Source organism: Marmota flaviventris, chromosome 9 (genome assembly GCF_047511675.1).
Source record: "Marmota flaviventris isolate mMarFla1 chromosome 9, mMarFla1.hap1, whole genome shotgun sequence".
NCBI lineage: Eukaryota > Metazoa > Chordata > Mammalia > Rodentia > Sciuridae > Marmota > Marmota flaviventris.
In genome coordinates, this window is record NC_092506.1 from 33635813 (window position 1) to 33660527 (window position 24715).

The window sequence follows — 24715 nt, forward strand, 5'->3', positions numbered from 1 at the left end:
CCTGATTTTACTACAAAAGGTATTTTCCAGGTCTGAGATTTTTGAAATATATTCAATCAAATTAAAATCCCTACTGAGCAGTGGTGTGTACAGCTTGGTTTGGGAATCTGAGTTAGAGGCTTTGAACTCTCGAAATCTGAGATTTAGGTAAAGATCAAGCCTTTTTATAAAAAGAGTCCTAAATAGACTCACACTGCTCTGTTCCAAGATTTGTATTTTAAACTATGTTCATAACCCAGGGATAGCCTTAACTTTCAGCTGCCATAACTTATTTAAACAAAGTTCATAGAAAAGTTCAGGGAAAGGGTGACAACATTTTGATTGGCACAATAGATGGGATGTTTGTAATTTTAATCAAATTTAAATTGAAGACATACTTCAAATGATATGTCAGACTAGTGTTACTGAGTTAAAATCTAATGACAACCACTGTCATTATTAGTTAAATATAGCCATCATGCCTATAGCAATAAATGATGACACTTAAGAACATGCAGAAACAAAGAGCGCAAGTATTTAGAGAAAAGGGAGTGACTACAAACTCAATTGAATGCAGGAATGTGACGGATTTAATCTATTTACCAAACATAGGAGCAATTGTATTTTGGGCAGATGATATAATTGAATATAGCAGTATGTTTTCATACTGTCAGAGCATTTATATTTTATAAACTCATCTTGCACTCATGAAATGATGTGCTTGTTCATATTTAATGTCATTATCTATACCTACTTGGCAGTCAGAGCATTAGTGTGTTTTCAAGTTTATTGCCCGACTACAAGAGAATGAATTTTTAAAGATAAGAAGATTTTTAATAAGCTCTTGAATTTGAAGTTCCAAGTTTGCTGCTTTTATTTTGGTGGTAGAATAAGGCAAGATTCTTTTTGCTTGGTACATGCAAAATTTAAAGTTTTAATGTGGAAAGCACCTGGATTTATTTAATTTTATGGCATTCATTGGATTTTCATTTTTGAATTAAACTGAGGAAATGTAATTATATTGTAGATAGACTTTTTAACACGGAAACAGACTAGAAAATGCTTTATATTTTTCTTGATTTGGCTAAAAATTAAGCCAAGAAAGTAAAAGAAAATGTGGATTCTTCAAAATAAAACATAATTCATAGTTGGGGCATAGCATTCTTTGAGTGCTAGAGAAAGAGTAAGTGTATAAATAATTATACACTGGGATTCTTCACAGGAAGCATCATCTAAGGTTATGCTAACCTTTTAAACCTCAGAAAAATCCAGCCACCACTCTCATCTTTACCCAGGGAGAAGTTTCTAGGGAGAAGTGACTGTGGAAAAAAAGGCTGAGACAATTCTGGTTATGGATGCTTTGGAGGAAGCCATGAAGTGTGGCTAGCAAATTTAGAGGAGGAGATGGATGATAAGGTGGGAAAATTCTCTGGAATTTGGGTGTATAGGGCAGAGACTTTGCTGAGAGCACAGTTAAGATGGAGAATCAAGAACTGTCCATAGAGGAACTCCAATGTCCTACTGTTGAGATTCATGCTTGAAAAGGCAATTTATTTGTTCCTGTTATTCTGGAGAAGCTCCCTCTAGGATGAATACTTCTTATGGCTTTTTTAAGTCCCCTTTTACAACTGTCATATATTTGTAATCATCATATTTATAATTCCTAATGAAATGTCTGTTATTCCCTCAGACCAAGTTTGCTTAGGATGGGAACCATGGCTGCCTTACTTAGCATCATTTTCTAGCACAGGCCCTGGCACTTGATAGATAGATGTACAAGATTGTTCAGTGGATGTATGAAGGACCAAATGAAATAGATCATTGTGAACCATTTATGTCCCAACAAGGAGATAGTAGAAGAGAAGGGAAAAGATTTCCTTAGAACAGCCTGCTTGACTGTACTGAGTGAGTAGATGTTTAAGAGGAACATATTAAAAATCCCCTACCCCAAACTCACATGTAGAATTGTTAATGTTCCCATTTGGCAAAAAATCAGAGTGTGCCAGCCCAAAAGTAATTACATTACAGAGAGGCTAATTGTTATGCTATAAAGACCAGACAATGTACAGAAGTGGATAAATGATTCTCTAAGGGATGTATAGAATCTGAGGATCTAAGGTTTTGAGCTTTCCTACATCCTTCCATGAATGCCCTATTTTAACCATTCTTTCCTCTTCCATCCTTCTTCCTTCCTTTTTTCTTTTTTTTTTTGGAGGGTGGGGTGGGGGAGGAAGTAGGTGGGAATGGAAAAGGACTCTCAGATTCATTTTACACTTTTCTTAATATTTCTTTCTTTTCTTTTTTTTTAGAGAGAGAGAGAGAGAGAGAGAGAGAGAGAGAGAGAGAGAGAGAATTTTAATATTATTTTTTAGTTTTGGGCGGACACAACATGTTTATTTGTATGTGGTGCTGAGAATCCAGGCCGAACGCATGCCAGGCAATCGCGCTACCCCTTGAGCCACATCCCCAGCCCCTTAATATTTCTTATAGTACCGTGTATAGATGGGTTCTTACTAACTGTTATTGAAAATAAGGAAATAAGGATGAGCTTGAGATAGCATGACCTTTGGGGAGACCACTTCTTACTGCCAAGGGACCTGTGGGGCCATATTCACTCTTTTCTAATTCCAACAAGGAGATGGTTGGAGGACGCGTAGAGATTCGAGGGAGCTATTCTTTCATTCTTACATAGGTACAGATAATCTCAGTCCTGATAGCTGAAAAATTTTGGATTTTGGAATATGAGAAAGTATTGAAAGACAACTGTTGAAAGCACTTATTGGTGATGGCTAGCATTTTTCCTAGAAGTTCAAAGTAGATTTGGATGGGATTAAGGTTCTTATTTTAGTACTCAGCTTGGCTCCTTGCCCCACATGCCCTACAGTCCCCTCACTTTGTGCTTACTGGTCACTCTACCCATTGCCAGCCTCTGAGATTATCCTCTTCCTCTTCAGGGCTAGAGCCTAGTTTATCTTTGTTAAGCATCCTCAGGTTCTCCATGGAAGGGTCTGATTCTCTTTTTTATTCTTGCCTCTGGAAAGGCAATCAGGTTTCCAACCACATTTCTTATCATGAAGTCATATGTCACCTCATGCTCTAAATAGAATGGTTCCTGGGATCTTCAGCTAGGAAGATCCCAGGAACCATTCTATTCTCATGTAGGAGATCCAGGCTCATATTTTTAGTGGAGCATTCTTTTCTTCACTTATCCCAATAGCTCTATTGTACAAGGAAATGAATTTTGCCTTAATGTAAGGAAGATTTCCCCCATCTGTCCAAAAGATAGAATGGCCTGATTTGGGGAGGTATCATACCTCTCAATGTTTTGCATGAGGTATAGATCATGTTACATCCTGTTCTCCTTGTTCTGTCTCTGCCTCACAATAGCTCATCATGTTGTTGCATGACTCAGCCTTCACCTACATTGTTTTCTCCTTCGAGATTATGCTTTGAAATTTTTGCCTATTCCTTATATTCTTCAAATCCTGCCACATGACTTTCCTAAGGGAAACCTTTCTTGACTAGTATAAGTTGTGGTAGTTTCCCTACTTCATGTTCCCTCAAATCCATGTGTGTACCTCTTTTCCCAAGCATACCAAGAACTCTTTGAGGTTTTCTGTGTGCAATGTCCTTAACAGGGAGCATGTGTGAAATGCTCAATACATATTTGTTGAACAAATAATTGAGTGGTTAAGTCAATAATTTTTAAAGTTTCTTTCAACCTCAAAGTTTTACAGTGCTGAAGCTAATCCATAGTATGCACTAGCTCTATAGGTTTTTTTTCTTCTTCTTACTCTGAGTTATTCTCTATGACACATATTCTCTTTTCATAGTAAATTCAATTAGGGACATAATAATGAAATAGCTAATTAATCATTGATATGAAAATGCAATATTTTCCCAAACACAGAGAAAAAAGGAATCAAATTAATATCCACCTAATGAAAGCATTGTTTTAAATTAATCTAATAATAATGAAATAGTACTCATATTCTACAAATATTTGTTGAGTATTACTATGTCTCAAGCACTATATCTGATATTCTCTATGCAACAGGAAACAAATACTTAATGTTGAAAATGAATGGTTGACATTTTTTATTTTATTCAATATCCAACAAGCATATTTTTAGCAGTATACCAGAAACTGAGATACAAATGTGAAAACACATTGCAGTCCTTGCAATGCTCACAGTCTAATAGGAACATACATATAAAAGCAGAGAAGTTCAATAAAATAAGTGGCACATAGATCAAGCTGGAAAACCTGAAGAAGGTAGATCAAAGAAAGCTTTCTGTAGGAGGTGGCACTGAGAAGGAAGGGAGATGGCTTAGCAAAGAGAGAGGGGAAAAGGCATTAGTAAAGTTTGAATCCAGGAAAGAGAATGGTATGTGCTGTTAGTTTATATACATCTGCCTGCTCCTCTGTATTTCAGTCATTCTCAAGTGGACATAATTTTGACTCAGGAGACATTTGGCAATTCTAGAGATATTTTTGGTTGCCCCAGTCAGAAAGGCGCTACTGGACAGTTAGTGGGCATTTAGTGGGAAGAGGCAAGGAATGATGGTCAACATTCCACAATGCACAGGATACGCCCACAGCATGGGACATGGAATGTCAGTGCTTGCTGAGCTTGAAAAACCTACTGTACTGCATTGTATTATTCTGATTGAAGATAATAACATCTGTAAATGTTACAGTATTTTGTCATGAAGACCTTTTGATCAAAATATAGACATTTAATAAGGACAGCTACTTTTTAGATGGCACTGAGGAGCCATTTTATTGAATGTAGGGAATTGTTAAGATGTTTGGAAATACACTTGTTTTAAATTAGGAGAATTCTTTTGTTACTTGACGTAAATTATAGGCACTTGAGGAAATATACAGGGTCATAGTTAAGAAAGTAGGTTTTGGAGTCATTTGGGTCTGGGTCTGATCTCTGATCCACTTAATCTATAGATAATACACATCTAGTCCCTTAATTTCTCCAAGGTGCATTTTTTTTGCATCAATAAAATTGAGATATTAATATACCTACTTCCTAAGGTTGTAAGAATACAATGGGTTAGTGTGTTTAAAACAATTAACATCGTACTTCCATTAAGTGCTTAATGAAAATCATGAAGATAATAATAGCACAATTAATATCTACTATTTTTATTTGCCCATAAATGTTTTATCTGTAGAAACTCCTTTCATTCATATAATAAAAAAGGGGATTGCTATTATTGTTCCTATTTCTCAGATAAGAAAACTAAAACCAATAAGGTTGATTGATATTTTCAAAGTTTCAGAACTGGTGAGAGGCAAAGATGTAGATTCAGGGGATCTGGCTTAAAAGCCCCTGCTCTTGATTAGTAAGCTATGTTACCTATCTAGTAAATTATTAATGCATTTTAGCCATTATTAGTAATATTTCATTAGTCTGCTTTAAAAATATTTAGTTCTATAAAAATTGTATAAATTGCCAGTAAAGCTTTTCCATTTTTATCAATATCGAAAGAGATGAAAATTAGAGTAGCATTAAAAAACTACATATAATTTACATTATAAATTATATTTTCAAATTTTAGTTTATTATATGGTTTTCCTAAACCATCTAGAATTCTTTCAGAAAGCCTATTTGGAACTTCAGAAATGTCATCTTTTCTATTTTAGACCATTTGTAAATAAGGAAAGTGTCTTTAGATGTTGGAATTATGACTATATTACTTTATTGGAATATATTTTATTGAATGAAAGAGTAGCTTTACACATTAATTTTCTCAAGTGCTTTCTGAGCATCTACTTTATGCTTCAAATAAGCATTGTGTGTTTATCCAAATAAGCACACAATTATACGTTCAATGAAGCAAGTTCAATGGTAGAGGTCATGACAAAGAGCAGAGAGGAGAGTATCCAAGTTGGAAACATCTTCTTGGAAGAGATGACCTCTAAATGGAGCTTTGAGGCATGTGTAAGGATTTGAGCTATTCCCAGTTACTTCCACTCATTTTATGCTTTTGTTTGTCAAGAAACTCTCGTAGGCAAGTTTTATCCTTTTCTTAAGGAAATTCTCTGCCATTAGGGGTCATCAATGACCATCAGGGTGGTAAATCAATCATATTTAAGTTCATACTGGGTACAGGTGGGGAATAAAAGTGGCAGATGTATATACACATAAGCAATAAAGTTTACATTATGTAATTACTATGTTTATGAAAAGTGGCATAAAACCAAATTCCTATCATTGAGTCAGTTAAATGCCTAGGAAGAGGTAACATCGAGTTCTAAACCATGTGTAGCATTCTATACCCTGATTCTTGCCTTTTAAGGGTTTAAATATGGGAACAGAAATAGGATATCTACTTATAAAACATTAACTAGGATACATACTTATAAAACATTTAGTAACTCCATGTAAGTATGTTCTAGTACAGTGCCTGACATATTGTAGGCTTTCAAACATTATTGAATGAATGAATGTGTGGGTGGGTGGCACAGGCTCCAAATGCTCTTCGGGTTCAAAGAGATGACAGGTCTTTGTGTGCTGGAGCAAAAAGGGAAGATTTTAAACTGGATCTTGAGAATTACTTGAGTCTGAATAGGTGGAGTTTAAAAATGAACATTGTGTTCTCAAGGGATAAAGAATCAATTGACTTAAGTGGATGAGGGCTCTAAACTAGGGTAAGATAAGATCAGGAAGTTTGGATGGTATGAGATTGTAAACTCTTCTGTTAGATAAAGTTTAAGGGAAGGGACTTCATGTCTTTTTTCATTTTACTTGCATAGAATATGACACATAGGATGGGCTCAGCAGTTATGTGTTGATTGTCTGACAGATAGACCAGCTGGCTGACTGATAAGTGGATAAACTTCAAAACCTATCTCTAAGAGCTTTTCCTTTAGGCAATTTTAAAATTGATATTTTATGAAAATTCAGCTGTGATTAGACTATGGAATGTCAGATGTGATGGAGGAAAAGTAACTACAATTAAGAAGCTCTTGCAAATGATAAGAGGCTGAGAGAGAAATGAAGTGAGTCCAGCTGGGAATGGAAAGAAATTATTTCTTCTAAGAGTTACTCTGAGGAAAAACTCCCTTAGAGTTAGATGTTCCTTCTTCTTTATGTTTCAGGTCATGTTCCCTAGAAGCAGGGACTGAAGTGGGGATTGTTGTCCAGGAGTCCCACTGTGGGAATTCTCTCAGTTGAAATGTGAGTGAGGAAAGAGCACAGAGCAGAGGCTGAAATGCAGCCAAGCCATGTGTTCAGCTAATGTCTAGCCCCAGTCTGAAGGAGGAAAGATGCCACAGAGTAGCCCCTCATTGAGGCAGGGGGACTGCTTTTAGTCCCCACTCATTAGCTTTAGGTGTCTGCCCACTTAGAAGGGAAAAGATCATAACCTTTCAGGCATTTCCTGGCTAGGATTCTTTGAGTCAAGGGCGGTTCTTAGAAGAAGGGGGCAGCCAAGAAATGGTAGCAGACAGGACTCAACAGCTGGAGTTGAGTGCACTAACCTGGTAAAAGGCATGTTGGCAGGGCACCGACAGTGTCTACTATGCTCTGCTATGGTCTTTTCTTCACATAGCATCTTTCTGAGAACCATGTAAAGCTTCCCATCATATCTAGAATAAAATCAAAACCCCTTTTCTTGACCTGCACAATCTGGCCCCTTTCTACCTCTGTGGGTTTGTCTGTATAAACTCTACATCTGACTAAACTTTAGTCTTCATTTTCAAGCATGCCAAACTCATTCTTATTTTAGAGTCTTTGCACTTGGTTTTTACCCTGCCTGGAATACTCTTTCCCTAGATCTTCACAAAGAACTTCTCATCATGCAGACCCCTCTATTAAGATGCCACCTCCTCAGAGAGGCCATTCACTGTCAGTCTTGACCAAGAAGCTCTAAACTCTTCTCAGCTGTCACCCTGGTGTCTTGATGAGTAGTCTTCCAATAAATATTATTGAATTAATAAGTAATTGGTTTGAGAGAAATGAATAAGTATTGAATTTTCAAGGTCTCTCTGGATAACAGTGAAAGAAGTGTGAAAGAAACATTAACAGAAATGACAACTGTGAAGGGTGAGTTAATGTGTGCAGAAAGATGTGAAGTTTTGGTTCATATACATACATATAAATATGTGTGTGTGTGTGTATTGAGTTTGAGATAATGGCAGGAAAATATATGGTTAAGGCAGAATAGTGTTATTAGGTTCACAATTCTAGAACCAAATTCATATCAAGCTCTACCACCATACACCAACTACTAGATCACAGTCAAGTTATTTAATCCCTAGTGTCCTTGCCTGTAAATGAAGATGATGATATTACCAATATCCTAATGTTATTCAGAGAACTGAATAAGTTATAGGTATTAAATCACATAAGACAGCATCTGGCTTACAATAAGCATTATTTCTAATGGAATTCAAGGAGTCTTGCATATAGCAAAGATGGTGCCAGGCTGGGACTATAGTTAGCGAGTGAACTGCCTGTGGACAAAGTTTGAGGAAGCACTCAGTCACTCAGAGTGTTGTGAGGGTAATGAGCATACCTCCTTGAATTATATGGTATTGTTCTTTTATTTGCTTTAGCCTAATCCTTGCCCCTGGCTGAAGTAATTGAAGAGAAAACCCTTAAGTAAGGTTCTCTAAATCCAGATGTAATACCTCTTTTTTTCTGGCCTTTATGGGAGTGGTTTCATGCTGTTGTTAATCTCTGGCTTGGCTCACTGTCATTTGATTGCCTCTCAGTTTTTTCCTTCACTTATGTAACCAGTTCCCATAGTCCCCTCTGTCCAGATACTCAGTGGGTTCTTGTTTTCTTTGTCAGACTCTGACAGCAGGATTCCAGGAAGGAGAGGGAAGAAGCTAACATTTCGAGTGACTTCAATATGTTATGTACTTTCACATATAAGATATTTAATCTTCATCAGGTTGTGGAATGATGTCCATTAGATACTTGGTAGAAGAGAAATCTGAGATTCAGGGATGTATAACTTATCCAGGATCACCAAAAAAAGAGCTGGGATTCAAATCTAGTTTGAATGTAGAGTTTATACTTTTTCTGCTTTGCAGAGCATCTGGAAGCATCCATATGGTAGGTAAACTCCCATTAAACTACAAGAATTCATTAGCCTTTTTTTTCCAGTGAGGTTTTTAAGAATTTTCTGAGAGATACTTTTAGAACTTCTTCTCTTCAATCTTTATTTATTTATTGAAGTAAAATTCACATAACATAAAATTAATCATTTTAGGGTGAACAATAACATTTAGTACTTTCACAGTTTAGTTCCAGAACATTTCCATCAGTCCAAAATAAAACTCGTTTCCCTTTAAGTTTTTCCCGTTCCCCTCTCCTTTCAGTCCCAGGCAACCCTAAGTTTATGTCTTTTTCTATGGATTTACCTATTCTGAATATTTCATATAAGTGTAATCATACAATATGTCATTTTTATGTCTGGCTTCTGCATTCAGTATGTTTTCAACATTTATCTACTTTGTAGCATGTGTCAGTGATTTTACTTCTTTTTATGGCTGAATAATACTTCTTAGTATATATGTGATATATATTTGTGCTTGTGTGTTTATGTATATATCAGTTTGTTTATCCATTCATCCATTGATAAGCATTTGGTGTCCATCTTTTGGCTATTGTGAATAGTGCTGCTATGAACTTACATGTATACATATTTACTTGAGTACCTGTTTTCAATTCCTTTGGAAATATATGAACCCATTAACTTCTAGATCATTTATCTAATTCACTTCTTATCAATTTAAGATTACAAAATGAAAAAAACACATAACTATGCTAATTTTTTTCTTTTTGAAGGCTAATCACATATAAACTTCTAATTTTAATTTACTCTGCAAATTTGTTCATATTTCTGCTCACTGTGTGTATGTGTGTGTGTGTGTGTGTATGTGTGTGTGTGGCTATAAGTCTGTCTGAAGGTATGGTAGCACAGAGGATTTTAAAAACTTTTTAAATATAACCACTCTGAGACTTTAAGGTTCATAGCAACCCCTGGTATGTGTTTTATGTCAATAACAGCAGATTTTATCTAAAGTACATTTTCTAGGTCAAAGAGATCAAGCTTCGTTGAAGGAAAGTGCTAACCGAGAAGCGTTATTTGGAATTTTGGACAAACAAGTAAATGCAGCTATTTTTAGTTTTGTGTAAATAAAATTACACTTCTCTCTTTAGGACAAATAAGACCAGATGAGGGAGGGATCGTTTGTGCTTTTGTAATTTATGTGAAAAGGTATATGATCTAAAATAAAGTGAATGCACAAATAAAATAAATAGCTCAGGTGCAGATTATTTGTTTATGAAATGAAACATCTTGAAAATAAAGGAATGCTGACAGCAGCTTAGTATGCAATATACCACACTCCTGTTCTTACCCTTATATTTTCAAAACCATACATAGTAATTTAGTTGCATTCCCATTAATATTAGTGGGAGTTTTGAAACTTAAATTTCTGCACACATCTTTGCAAATGTATAGGTCAATGTAAACTGTTAATGAAAAACTGTTTTTCATTTTCAGTGAAATGGTTTGGATATCTCACATGGTGTCCTAGAAGGTACCTTCATTCTAGTTACAGAAGAAGAATTATGGTATAAGGTTAATATTTGGAGGTCATCATCTTTAAAGCACCATGGATAAGAAATCATATTTAAGAGAAAAGGTGTTTTTTCACCACAAAGTTCAGGATCTGTGTTGTTTTATAGTCAGCAAAGGGGATTGGACCCTTTCAGCTGGGCGCATCTGATCTGTAATAGAGGCATGCTAAGGTGAATTTTAATTAGGACTAAATTGTGGTATTACTCTTTCATATCCTGAACATCTGTTCCCTTCAGAAATGATGATTTATGCAAGCTATCAGAGCAGACAGCTTGCTACAGCTTATGTCACGGTTAGTGGGAAGCTGGTGGTAGTATTTCAGAAAACCAGCATCTAAATGGAGACTGGCCAGTGTGTATGATATAGGTAAAAGGGGGAAGGGAAGCATGATGTGTCCATTTTTAATTCTGAAGCCAAATATTGACTTGCTTTTTAAAAAACTATCTTCTAGACCATCTTTTGTTAATGAAGAAAGTAACTTGGACAATGAGTGGGCTGATGCTTCCTACTGATATCAAAAGACGGAAAACCAAGCCTGTACTTTCTATTAGAATGAAGAAACTTATTGAGAAGACCTCAGTCCGAATTCTGTTCTTTAAGAATGGCATGGGGCAGGATGGGCATGAGATTACAGTGGGAAAGGAAACAATGAAAAAGGTAATTTTGTACTAAATATTGAAATATGAATCAAATTTCAAAGTTTTAATGATTTTTAAAATCTGTTATTTTTTCCTTCTAAATAGCAATGTGAACTAATAAACTAAAATATCAAGAAAACATTACATATATTCACCTGGTTGGACGTATACTTACTGTACTAATAGCATGAATTACCTTAGCAAAGCAGTGATACTTATTTGATTAATATAGTTGGCCATTTACCTGCTCATAGTTTATACCAGGAAGAACTTTCTAGTTGTTTCAATATTTTAGAAGATATTTAGAATTAAGCTACTCTAAACTAGCTTCAAATCTCAAATATGCCTCTTTTCATTTAGAATAAGACCTAAAAGTAGTCTTGCTCCTTGAAAGAATGAGCAAAATCTGAAATAACTAAAATTTTGTTTGAAAGTATTCAGATAAATTAAAAAAAAAATCTGAACAAGCCTAAGAAATATTGTATAATCAACAAAACTTTAAAAAAATTAAACTTGTAGTATTACTTGTCATAGAAATACCCATCTTTAAAGAAAGTACATATACTTCTCAGATCATCTTTTATATTAAAAATACAGAGGCACTAATAGGAATTTGAAAAATATAGCTTTTCATGGATGTTTCAACCAGTCTTAAAGCAGTCTAATAATGATATAGTGACTCAAATTTATTAAGAATATATGATAGGGAAAGACAGTGAAATGAATCTGACCTAACTTTTTTATGTACATATATGAATATACCACAGTGAATCTCACCATCATATACATCCACAAGACACTAATTTAATCAAAAGTTATAAGTAAATAGCAGAAAGATCAGTAGAGTAGACAGAAGGGAACTGGGGAAAAGAAGAAGGATGGGAAAGTAGAAGTGTTGGGGACTGAATTAGAACAAACTATATGCCAAGCTTTTATGACTATGTCAAAATTAATCCTAATGTTCGATATAACTAAAAAGAACCAATAAAAAATAAAAATTACAAAAAAGTATGAGAGACAGTAAATTACAACAAGACAGTCTAGGTTGGAATCTTGGCTTTGCCATTCACTAGCTATGAGACTTTGGACAATTTAGCTTCTCTGAGCCTCAGTTTCTTCATCTAGAAATCTCTACTTCATAGAGTTGCTGTTAGGATTAAATGTGACATTGTGCATTGAGTACATTGTGCCTGTCACTCAAAGAAAATTTTCGTAATTCATAAAACTCATGATTGGATATGTTTCAGTAATAATCATATATATACTTATGTTCCCAGTAAATATTTTCCATTATCATTTTTAAGACTCATAAATACATATCAAATAGAAATTATTTTTCTTACCAACAGGGGACAACTCTTATGAACTCAAGATGGATGTGGTTTTTTATACCAGACTATTTTGAATTGAATTTTGCTTGAAATAAGTGAATAGTTGACTATAGAGACTGAAACTTTTTACTAAAATAACCATTTCTTTATGTAATTATTTTTGTGGTTGTTTTAAAACTACAACCACTTGAGAATGTTTACCAATGATCTGGGAAATATGGGTTTTATTGCCTTCTTATCTGCAATTTGAATTATAAGTAAAATAAGGGATACTGCACATCAGAGAAGATTGCTAAGGCATGTTGTGAAATCTTTCCTGGAAATTTTGAAAAATAAAGAAGGATATATATATAATCTTGGATTGTTAAAATGCAATCATTCTTGGATATAGATGCTAGATTAGATGACTTCTTGAGTTCAATTCAATCTCTATAATTCTATGCCTCAATGGTAAAATGAGGTAATAGTCACTTACAGATTACATGTTCTTAGATGAAAGGTTGAATATAAATAAAAATGTCACTGTTGTTTTTTGTTGTTATTGCCTTTTTATTGTTGTTGTTGTTTCTAGAGAGAAATTTATTTAAAACTGGGAATTGTGTGATCAAGGGAGTCTTCAGCTTCTTCTTTTCCTTACAATTTTTAAACTTTACAGAACTTCTACTATAGTATATTCATGTATGTACAAAGAAAATTTATCATGTGTATCCATAAGAAACTAACCAAAAAGAAAAAAAAAAATCTAAAAGTAAGTAGTGGAAGAATCAGTAGTGTAGAGAGAAGGGAACAGGGAGAGGGAGGATGGGAGGGAAAAGAGAAATACTGGGGACTGAATTTGAGCAAATTGTATTCCATGATATTTAAATTATATAAAAATGAATCCTATTGTTATGTATAACTAAAAAGAAACAATAAAAATTTTAAAAAGAGAATTTTCACAATTCATAAAACTCATGATTGGATATGCTTCAGTAATTATCATGTAGATACTTACCTAAATATCAGTTTTACAAGTTGAGGTAGAGAGGAAGCAATAAAATGCTAGTCTTAGGTGTCAGTAAGAACTTTTGTGAAGTGAAAAATAAGGCTAAATAATTATTTTGTAAATAAAATTTAAACTTTGAAAAAATTTTTAATAATCACAGAATAATGCCTATTCACAGATTAAATAACAAGTAAGTAAAAGAAATAAGGTAGCATTGTCATAAGAGAAATGTTAATTATTTTCTTTTTCATGATAAGATATTAGGAATGATAACTATGTTTAGATTCTTACTAAGAGTTATAGAAGTTAGGTAGACTGTAAAGGAATATGATGAAGGTTATTAAAGTGGAATAAGGAGAGAATTGCTGAGGATGGCTGGTAAAATAAGGTGGTTAAAGTAGAAAAGTCCTCTTTATGCTCAGAATGGAACCAAATGGAAATGATTGTATTTTAATCATAGATGGGATATCAGAAGAAAATCCACTTAATTGTTTTAGGAATTTAAGTAATTAAGAAACCTAAAATGATGACCAACATGATAAATTTCTTCAATAAATCCTGGAATATCAAAACTACTGCATATTAACTTGAAACTTGAATCTGATAGTTTTAGAAATAGTTGGTATAGTTTTAGTAATCACGCAGCATTTACTTCAACAGGGTATATATTAAATGTATATATCCTTGTGACAGAAATGTTAAGAAAAAATTGTAGGTGTAAGATGCCAAATTAGTGGGAAATGAAATGCTTCAGACACCTAAGATTTTAAGGTTAATATCAAGGTGAATAAGTTTTTTTCTCCACCAATTAGCTCTTGGATTCATTATTTAAAAAATGGTAGATATTATTCAGGATAGCATCTTCTTTGTAAAAAATGTTTACTATTTTCTCAGCAGTTAATAATTGTATCTTGCTTATTTGCTTTTTACTTTGTTTTCTATGTACTGTCACTAATGGCATGAAATTATGTTGATGAAGAAAGTTATGGAAAAGATAATGAAAGAATTGAAACAATGAAAATGACCTTTAACCTCTTGCTGCAGTTTGAACCAGTTGTTCTTTTTGAACTCTATCCTGGGATCTCTCTTCACAATCAAGCTAGGGAGTATTATTTCCTTTCTCATCTGTTGGAGTCCTTCTTCCTGTTTCCTTAGTTTTCCTCTATCTTCATTTACTCAGTTGTTCACATAGGACTGCCCAAGAATGAGTTAAAGAGGTCAATTTTTTGAGATCTTGGGAAATACGTTTTTTTTCCCCCTCCAAATATTTACTCTTCTACTCTTTGTTGTTTCTAGTTTTGCTATTAAGCAGTCTGATACCAAACTGATTTCTTATCCTTTGTGGCTGACACAAAGGATGAAAACATTTAGAAATCTTCTCTTTATTGACAGTGTGCAAAAGTTTTTCCTAGTCAGGGTGTATTTTCAGTCTCAAGTGTCTCATTTTTCTCTTTTGAGAAGTTTGTTGAGTTATTTATTGGACAATGTCAATATTCTCCTCTGTTATTATTCTGATATTATGGAACTTCTAATTTTATGTTAGATTATCTGGAATATTTGCTTATCTTTACCTTTTTTTAAAATTTTTATTGTTGGTTGTTCAAAACATTACATAGTTCTTGATATATCTTATTTCACACTTTGATTCAAGTGGGTTATGAACTCCCATTTTTACCCCGTATACAGATTGCAGAATCACATCAGTTACACATCCATTGATTTACATATTGCCATACTTTTGACTCAATGAATTTTTTAAAAAATTTTCCCTGCATGATCTTTGTTTTCTCTATGTACTTGGTTTTTGTTTGGGGATTTGTTTGTTTTGTTTTGTTTATGGTCTTTTGTGTTGTATACTTTATTTAATTATAGATTAATGCTACATCAATATTTAAGAACTAAAAAGTTACTTAAAAAATCCTGTGAGCATAGGGTGTGTCTTATTGAGGGATAGATTTCATTGACCATTCTTGACTATATTTTTCTTGAGATGGGGATTTGTCAGCGTTGATAGGTTACTTTTCTGGGGCCAATCAGTTTCAACACAGAATCTGCCAATTTGAGCAGTTTGGTAGTCAGGTGGAAAAGGAGGTTGAGTTGAACTTTCTGTAGATAGACTTTCATTTAATTCTCTTCTTTTCAATAAACTCACTTTCAGCAATGCCTGGTGCCATTGATTCCCAATTTGTCTGGATTAAACACTCTCCAAAGAACAAATTTTCTTTATTTTCTAATGCTAAATGTGTAGTTGCCTGATAGGTGGTATGAGGGAAAGGTTTTGATAGTTTAACTGCTTTTTATAAAAATATTCAACCTGTTTTCAGCCTCACCTTTAGAAGTACCTGATATCTCAAGTTTCTGAGTGTTTCTGAGTTCAACAATCTAAGTTCAATTTACTTTTGCTAGCTTAATTTTCAATTGTAAATCATTTACAACTTAATTATCATTTCTCCTTTCTGCTTGTTATTTTTAGGAAAAAGAAAGCTGTATTATTTTTAAAAATATTGATAATGTTATTTTGTAAATAAAAATAATTTCAATATTCACTTCCTATTACAATTGATTATTTTGCCCAATTTCTTGGGGTTTTGTGTACCTTACTTTGGAAAACACAGGGCTAGGTTACCTGAAATAGAACAGAATACTTCTGTCAACTAGAGGCATCATACTCTAGACAACAGACCTGTAGTAATTTTCAAAGTATGGTCCACAGAATACTAGTATTAGAATTGTCTGGGTTTTGTGTTAAAAACCATCTACCTGGGCCTTACTCCAAGTATAATGAATTAAGAATATCTTCATGGTTGGGAGTGAGAAACCAAATTTCAAATAAGTCTCTTCATGATTCCTAGCTCCACTGAAATTTTAGAACTCTTGTTCTATTGTTATAGAACCACAAACTTATTAATTGGTAGCATTTTAAAAAATTAACACAAAATCATATATTTATTGGGTACCTTGTGATATTTTAATACATTTATACATTGTATAATGTTGTAATCTTGGTAAACATACACATTTCCTCAAACATTTATCATTTCTTTGAAGTGAAAGCATTTAATTTTCATGGATTTTTAAAAATCTTGTTTGATCTTCTGTATGTCTCATGTGGTTTAAGAGAAAGTAACTGTGGGACAGAAAAAAAAAAAAAGAGCCTATGGGAAACTAGGTAACTATTAGCTGGATTAGAACAAACGCATGGGGGAATCCAGAAATCAGGAAATGAAAAACCTTTACCAATTTGCAGAAATGGAGTAGTCAATGTATATAACAAGTATAGCTTTGTTAAAAATAAATACTCCCTTCATATTTGTGTATAAACATATTACTTTGTAATTAATTTCTTATGTTTCTGAAAAACCATATATATATTAAAGGAATTTCTTATATGACTCCAAAGGTATAAATAAATAATATAATTTTTAGATTTTTTTAAGCCAGAAGAAAACCCAACTTCTATGATTTTTACCATTTGTTAACTTGAAAAATAACTCAATAAGCCTAAGCAAACAACTTAATAAAATATTTAAGAAACACCCATTTCAACTAAAAAAGTACAACATAATAATCTGATTGTAGATATTCATATATAAAAATTAATAACTATACCAGCACAGATTTTCATAATAATATGGGTAAAATAATTTATAGAGAACATTTTAAGAGATTCAGAAAGAGCACCTGGAGTAACAAAATTTGATTAAAGATGCTCAACATGTATTCCGACAGGGGAGGTCATGCATAATTGGTATGTTGGAAGTTCTTTAAAGAGCTTTTATGAAATGTGAAAAAAAGTTCCATTGACACTAATTATTAATATTTAAAACTTAATCTTTTAATACCAGAGCTTAATATCTGATTGAAAATAAATGCATATTTTTGAATATAGAATTTGATAATATAGATTATTCTCTAGAGTTCATAATTAGCCAATTATCTTCTCTTGATTTAATGTTAATTTTCAGGGTTATACAATAGATTATTTTAGAATATTAAAAGTAATTATTAGTAGTCAGGATTTTTTTCTTGAATAAAATTCTAGGAAAAATAGAAATGTGAATTTCTTAGATGGAAATGAAAACAAATTAGAATTATTAGTCTAAAGATTTATTTACTTTATTGATGATAGTTAAGGACAATCCTTTATATTGTTTAGGGATAGTTAAAATGCAAGCATATATTAAATCTGAAAAAATAAAATTAATTTCTGTGTTTTCTATTAAAATTATTTGTTAGTTTTAATATTTGCATATTATATGATTAATATATTTTAATTTATAAGAACATAACAATAATGGTTAAATTGAAAGATTCATTAATCACCATATAAACCTTGTAACTGAAGTATATTTGTTGAACTTTATCTAATTTTTGGACTGGGGCTCACAGAATTTTATGAAGTCATCTAGTCAAGCAACTCAGTTAACTGTCTTCAATTAACTGTCATATTTAAAATTTATTAACTGGAATAGATAGGACTAGAACATTTTTTTTTACTTCAAAGGACAGTATTTTTGTCATTACTCAAAACTGCCACAATATACTCTTTTTTTACATTTTTAAATTCCTAATGTACCCTCACTTGAAGATGATTTAATGTAACCATTAAATATAAAAACATGAGACATCTGTTTCCATCATATGGAATATATTGTATCAGACTAGTTATCACATTCTAAACAACTGAAAAACTGAACAAAATATGAGAGTCAATTCTTTCTTTATATTAGATAAGAGGAATCACTAGATGTACTGCCTGACAGAATGGGAAAAGTTACACGAGTCTAAAATTAACTGTTTTTGTATCTGAATGCAATTTTGTTCTTGTTTTTATTTATTTGTTTTTAAAATTTTTGTTCTTTTTAGTTATATATCACAGTGGAGTATAATTTGACTTATTTATACAAATATGGAGTATATCTTATTCTAATTAGGACCTAAGTGTTGTGGTTGTATATGATGTAGAGATTCACTGTTGTGTATTCATATATGTACATAGGATATTTATGTCAGAATCATTCCACTATCTTTTCTATTCCTTTCCCTTCTCCCTTCTCTTTGTTCCCCTTTGTCTAATCTACTTTTCCTCCCCGCAAGTTGTGTTAGCATACACATATCAGAAGCACATTCAACCTTTGGTCTTTTGGGACTGGGTTATTTTGCTTAGCATAATAGTCTCCAGATCCATCCATTTTCCTGTAAATGTCATGAAGTCATTTTTTTAATGGCTGAGTAGTATTCAATTGTGTATATATACCACATTTTCTTTATCCATTTATCTGTTGTAAGGCACATAGTTTGGTTCCATAGCTTAGCTATTAAGAACTGAGCTGCTATAAACATTGATGTGACTGTGCCCCTGTAGTATGCTGTTTTTAAATTCTTTGGGTTTATACCAAGGAGTGGTATGACTGGGTCAAATGGTGGTTCCATTCCAAGTTTTCTGAAGAACCTCCATTCTGCTGTTCAGAGTGGTTTCACCAATTTGCAGTGCCATCAGCAATGTTAGAGTGTACCCTTTTCCCCACATTCTTGCCAACATTTATTGTTATTTGTATTCTTTATTGTTGCCACTGAATGTGATTTTTGTACTGAAGTGTAGAGAAAGAAAATCACAGTGGTCTCCATTAGCTGAAGAGATAGACATCAAAGTTTTGGGAGGCTGAAGTGGCTGGAAATTTACAGGCATTTGCCATAAAAGTTGAATTTATTTGGAAGATCATTCTCATAATTTACATATGCATCCCCTTAGAACTTTGGCTGAAGAGTTGATCCCTGTATCTGAACTCCACAGGGATCAAGATACAGTTACCAAAGAAAGAACAACCAATGGGGATGTAAAAGGGAAATAACTCTGGGAATATATATATAAGGTAAGGTAAGGTATTTGCCTTTTGGAGGGGAGAGTTGGAGGGGAGAGGTCTTGCTGAACCTGTAGGCATTCATGAATATTTTAGTCAGGTTTCTCATTGATGTTGCTAAAAGACCTGACAAGAACTTTTAGAGGAGGAAAAGTTTATTTTGGCTCACAGTTTCAGAGGTTCAGTCTGTAGCAGTGAACTCCATATCTCTGGGCCCAAGGGAAGACAAAACATCATGGTGGAAGGGCATGGTGGAGGAAGGCATCTCATGACATGACAGTTAGGAAACAGAAGGAGAGCTCTGCTCACTGGGACAAAATACAAACTCCAAAAAACATCCTTCAGTGACCTGTCTTCACTAGCCATTCTACCTGCTTATAGTTACCACCCAGTTAATCCATATCAATGGATTAATCCACTGATAGGATTAAAACTCTCATAACCTAATCATTTCACCTCTGAACATTCTTGCTTTGTCTTGCATATGAGCTTTGGAGGAAACCTCCTATGTAAACCATAATATGGAATATCTCCAGAAAGTTAATTCATATTTAGAAGAAAAATCAATAATAACAAACTGCAAAATAAAATTATTGGAAAAGCATACTTTAAAATATTACAAATATGTTCAAGAACTTAAAAAATATAATATGAAGAAAAATAGAACTAATGGAACTTGTAGACCTGAAAAACACAATATCTCAAATTTTAAAAAACACTAGTTCCATCCATTTACCTGCAGGTTACACATTAAAGGAGAAGATATCAGTGAACTTTAAGATAGCACAATAAAAATGATCTGAACTGCAATGTAGATAAAAATAGGAAAGTACTGGAAAAAAGGACAGAGTGTCATGTCAACACTGATGGGATCATACCAAGCACTCTAATACATATAAGTTGTGCCTGAAAAAGATTGAGAAGAAAGTGAATACATTTGAAGAAATAATGGCCAATTTTTTTAGGTCATGAAAAATATTGACCACTTTGTTGGAGGTAATAATAAAGAGAAAAGCTTAAAAGTAACCAGCATAGGCGGGGAGGGATACATTAAATACAGAGATACAAATATAAGAGTGTAAGCTGACTTAACAGAAATAAGGCAAGCCAGATTAATAAATCATTAAAATGAGAACATAAACAGTAACTTTAAAGTACTGAAAAGAAAAACTGGTTGCCTAAGCATTTCTTTTTTTAATTAACTAATTTATTTATTTTTACAGTAGAATGCATTTTGACATATTGTACACAAATGGAGTACAACTTCTCATTGCTCTGGCGTACATGGTGCAAAGTCACTCCAGTAGTGTAATCATATATGTATATAGGGTAATAATGTCTGTCTCATTCTACTGTTCTTTCTATCCCCACAATCCCACCCCTCCCTTCACTCCCCTCTACACAAACCAAAGTTCCTTCATTCTTTCCTATCCCCCACTCCACTCTGGATCAGTATCAGCTCATCAAAGAAAACATTTGGCCTTTGGTTTTTTGTGATTGGCATATTTCACTTAGCATGATATTTTCTAGTTCCATAATTTCTTTCTTCTTTAAGGCTGCAAATGCCATAATTTCTTTCTTCTTTAAGGCTGAGTAATATTCCGTTATGTATATGTACCACATTTTTTTATCCATTCATTTGTTTAAGGGCATATAGTTTGGTTCCATAGTTCAGATGTTGTGAATAGAGTGCTGTAAACATTGATGTGGCTGTATTACTGTAGTATGCTGATTTTAACTACTTTGGGTATTACCCAAGGCATGAGATAGCTGGGTAAAATGCTGGATCCATTCCAAATTTTCTGAGGTATCTCTGTGCTGCTTTCCAGAGTGGTTGCACCATTTGCAGTCCCACAAGCAATGTATAAGTGTACCTTTTTCATCACATCCTCGCCAATACTTATTATTGCTTGTATTCTTGATAATTGCCATTCTGACTGGAGTGATATGAAATCTTAGTTTTAATTTGCACTTCTCTGATTGCTAGAGATGTTGAACATTTTTTCATATACTTGTTGATTTATTGTATCTCATCTTCTGAAAAGTGTTCAGGTCCTTGGCCCATTTATTGATTGGGTTATTTGGGTTTTTTTGTGTTAAGATTTTTGAGTGGGGCTGGGGATGTGGCTCAAGCGGTAGCGCGCTCGCCTGGCATGCGAGCGGCCCGGGTTCGATCCTCAGCACCACATACAAACAAAGATGTTGTGTCCGCTGAGAACTAAAAAATAAATATTAAAAAATTCTCTCTCTCTCTCTCTCCTTAAAAAGAAAAAAAAAACAATATTTAAAAAAAAAAAAAGATTTTTGAGTTCTTTATATATCCTAGAGATTAGTGCTCTATCTGATGTGCTCTGGATTGAAAAATCTGCAGATATCCTAATTGGTTTCCACCTATATTATAATCTGATTCCTTTCTCTTGTGGCTTTTAAAATTCTTTCCTTATTCTGTATGCTAGGCATTTTCATTATAACGTGACTTGGTGTGGATCTGTTATGATTTTGTACATTCGGTGTCCTGTAAGCCCCTTGAATTTGATTTTCCAATTCATTCTTCATGTTTGGAACATTTTCTGATGTTATTTCATTGAATAGATTCTTCATTCCTTTGGTTTGGAATTCTGTGCCTTCTTCTATTCCAATAATTTTAAAATTTGGTCTTGTTATGTTATCCCATAATTCTTGAATGTTCTGCACATAGTTTCTTACCATCTGCACTGTGTGGTCAACATTCTTTTCAAGATTATATATTTTGTCTTCATTGTCTGAGGTTCTGTCTTCCAAGTGATCTAATCTGTTGGTGATGCTTTCTATTGAGCTTTTAATTTGGTTTATTGTTTCTTTCATTTCAAAGATTTCTGTTTGTTTCTTTTTCAGAAAGACCTCTATCTCCTTATTGAATTAATCTTTTGCTCCCTGTGTTTGCTTATGTAGCTCTTTATTGAAATGATCTTTTGCTGTCTGTATTTGCTCTCTTACCTCATCCTTTAATTCACAGAACATTTTAATTATATACATCCTGAACTCCTTCTCTGTCATTTCTTCTGTTTTGCTGTCTATGAATTCTAATAATAAAATAATGTAGTAGTAAAGAGGAGTCTAAAGAAGTTGATTAGTTACAGGAGAAGAGAGAGAAAGTGATTTGGGGGAGACAAGTAAGTGGGAAGACAATAGAGTACAAAAAACAAACATAAATAATAAGAAAAATTAAAAATGTTAAAATAGGATATAAAAGAATATACAACATCACTGTAATATACCGTTCAGACATTCCAGTCCCTAGAAGCCTAATTCAAAAGTACTCGGTTTCACAAATGTTGGAGATGTGAGGGCGGGAGAAGAGAGAGGGAAAAAATAAATCTTGAAGGAAGATACAAGGATTGCTTTTATTGGTAATCAATATCTTTCCAGCTTTTCTTTTCATCCAATAGGTTGTCTGTTGTTTGTTGATATCTTCACCCTCAGGATGGTGAAAGTTATTAGTGTGGGAGGGTTGTCTTGGGGGTGTAGCTCCTGGAGGTGATATAGTACTTCCTAGTCCCTAATGGCAGACTGCACCCCAAGGTTCTCCTTTGGGACTTGCTCTTGTGATGTGGGCTCCTGGTCTTATCTCCTTATGTCAACTATAGACCTTGCAGTTCCTGATGTCTTAATTTAGTCTCCAAACTGTATCTAACTCAGCCCCTTTCTTTCTACTTCCCAGTTAGGAACCTTTCTCTCCAGAGGTCTTATGGACTGTGCTCTGGGTACTATGCGCCTGTTGCCGAGAGCTGTTTTATATTGGGCAATTCAAGACCCAGTTTTGTGCCCCAGTTTTGTGAGCTACAGACTGGCTATATAGCCTCAAGTACTGTGCTGGGTTACTGACTGCCAGGGAGAGGGGTAGTTGGGAACTTTCAGTAACTTGATATTACTTGTAAGCCCTAGCTGGTGTTCCAAGCTGGAAGTTGCCCCAACTAAAGATGAACATGAAGGTGTCCCAAGATGGAGGTAGCTGCTTTCAGTGATGGGGTGTTGGGTTGGGTGGGTCCGGGCAGTAGAATTAAGCAGTGTATTCAGAGATGCAGCTCTGTGGCCTGCAGTATTATGGCTGGCAGCTGTCTCTGGATCCAGTGTGTTGTCCCCAGATGTAGGTTACTGCGTGTAGGGGACTGTGACAGTTGTTGCAGTGCCCCAAGATGGAGGTGACTGAGGCAGCCCCACATTGGTAGATGGGGGTCCATATGGGAGTGGTGGCCAGAGTTCCTGCACATGGGCTGAGGCTGTGTGTCCTGTGTGGGAGTGGTGGCCAGGATTCCTGGGCAGGTGGGTGGCCAGGAGTCCTGTGCAAATGCTAATGCTGGTGTTCCTATTTGGGCACCTGGAGGTCCTGTGTGGACAAATGGCCGGGAGTTCTGTTAATTGTTTCTTTTGCTTTGTAGAAACTTTTTAATTTGATGCATTTCTGCTTGTCAATTCTTGTTATTTCCTAAACTGTTGCAGTTTGATTGAGGAAGTCATTGCATATGCCTATATCTTAAAGGGTTTCTTTTACATTTGCTTCTATATTTTTCAGTGTTTCAGGTTTTTTAAATTCATTTTTTATAATTTTATTTTAGTTGTAGATGGACACAATACCTTTACTTTATTTGTTTATTTTTAGGTGGTGCTGGGGATGGAATCCAGTGCCTCACATATGCTAAGCAAGTGCTCTACCACTGAGTCATAACCCCAGCCCAGTGTTTCAGTTATTATATTTAGGTCTTGTATCCATTATGAATTAATTTGTTTATAGGGTGAGATATGGGGGTCTAGTTTCAATCCTTAACATACAGATAGCCAGTTTTCCCAGCACCATTTGTTAAAGAGGCTGTCATTTCTCTAATGTATATTTTTGGCACCTTTGTCAAGAATCAGAAGGCTGCAGCTAAGTGGGTTAGTCCTTGTGTACCCTATTCTATTCCATTGGTCTATGTGTCTGTTTTATGTCAGTACCATGCAATTTTGAAATTAGGTGTTATGATGTCTCCACTATTACTCTTTTTGCTAATCATTGCTTTGGCTATTCTGGGTCTTTTTTTTTTTCATATGAACTTTAGGGTTTTTTTTCTTCTAGTTCTGTGAGGAATGTTATTGGTGTTTTGAGGGGATTGCATGAATGTGTTGATCACTTTTGATAATATGGCTATTTTAACATTATTAATTCTATGAATCCATGAACATGGGATGTTTTTCCATCTTCTAGTGTCTTCTTAAATTTCTTGCTTCATTGTTCTGTAATTTTTATTGTAGAAGTCTTTCACCATCTTGGTTAGGTTTGTTCCTAGG

At 34.1% G+C, this 24715-nt stretch overlaps 1 protein-coding gene across 1 annotated transcript in view; it reads left to right on the forward strand.

Moving 5' to 3' along the window:
• Dcdc1 (doublecortin domain containing 1) overlaps nt 1-24715 on the forward strand; it is a 451021-nt gene that overhangs the window by 21711 nt on the left and 404595 nt on the right. Inside the window, 1 exon segment of the mRNA XM_027936717.2 lies at nt 11048-11253. Within this exon segment, the coding sequence (XP_027792518.2) occupies nt 11048-11253 (206 nt within the window).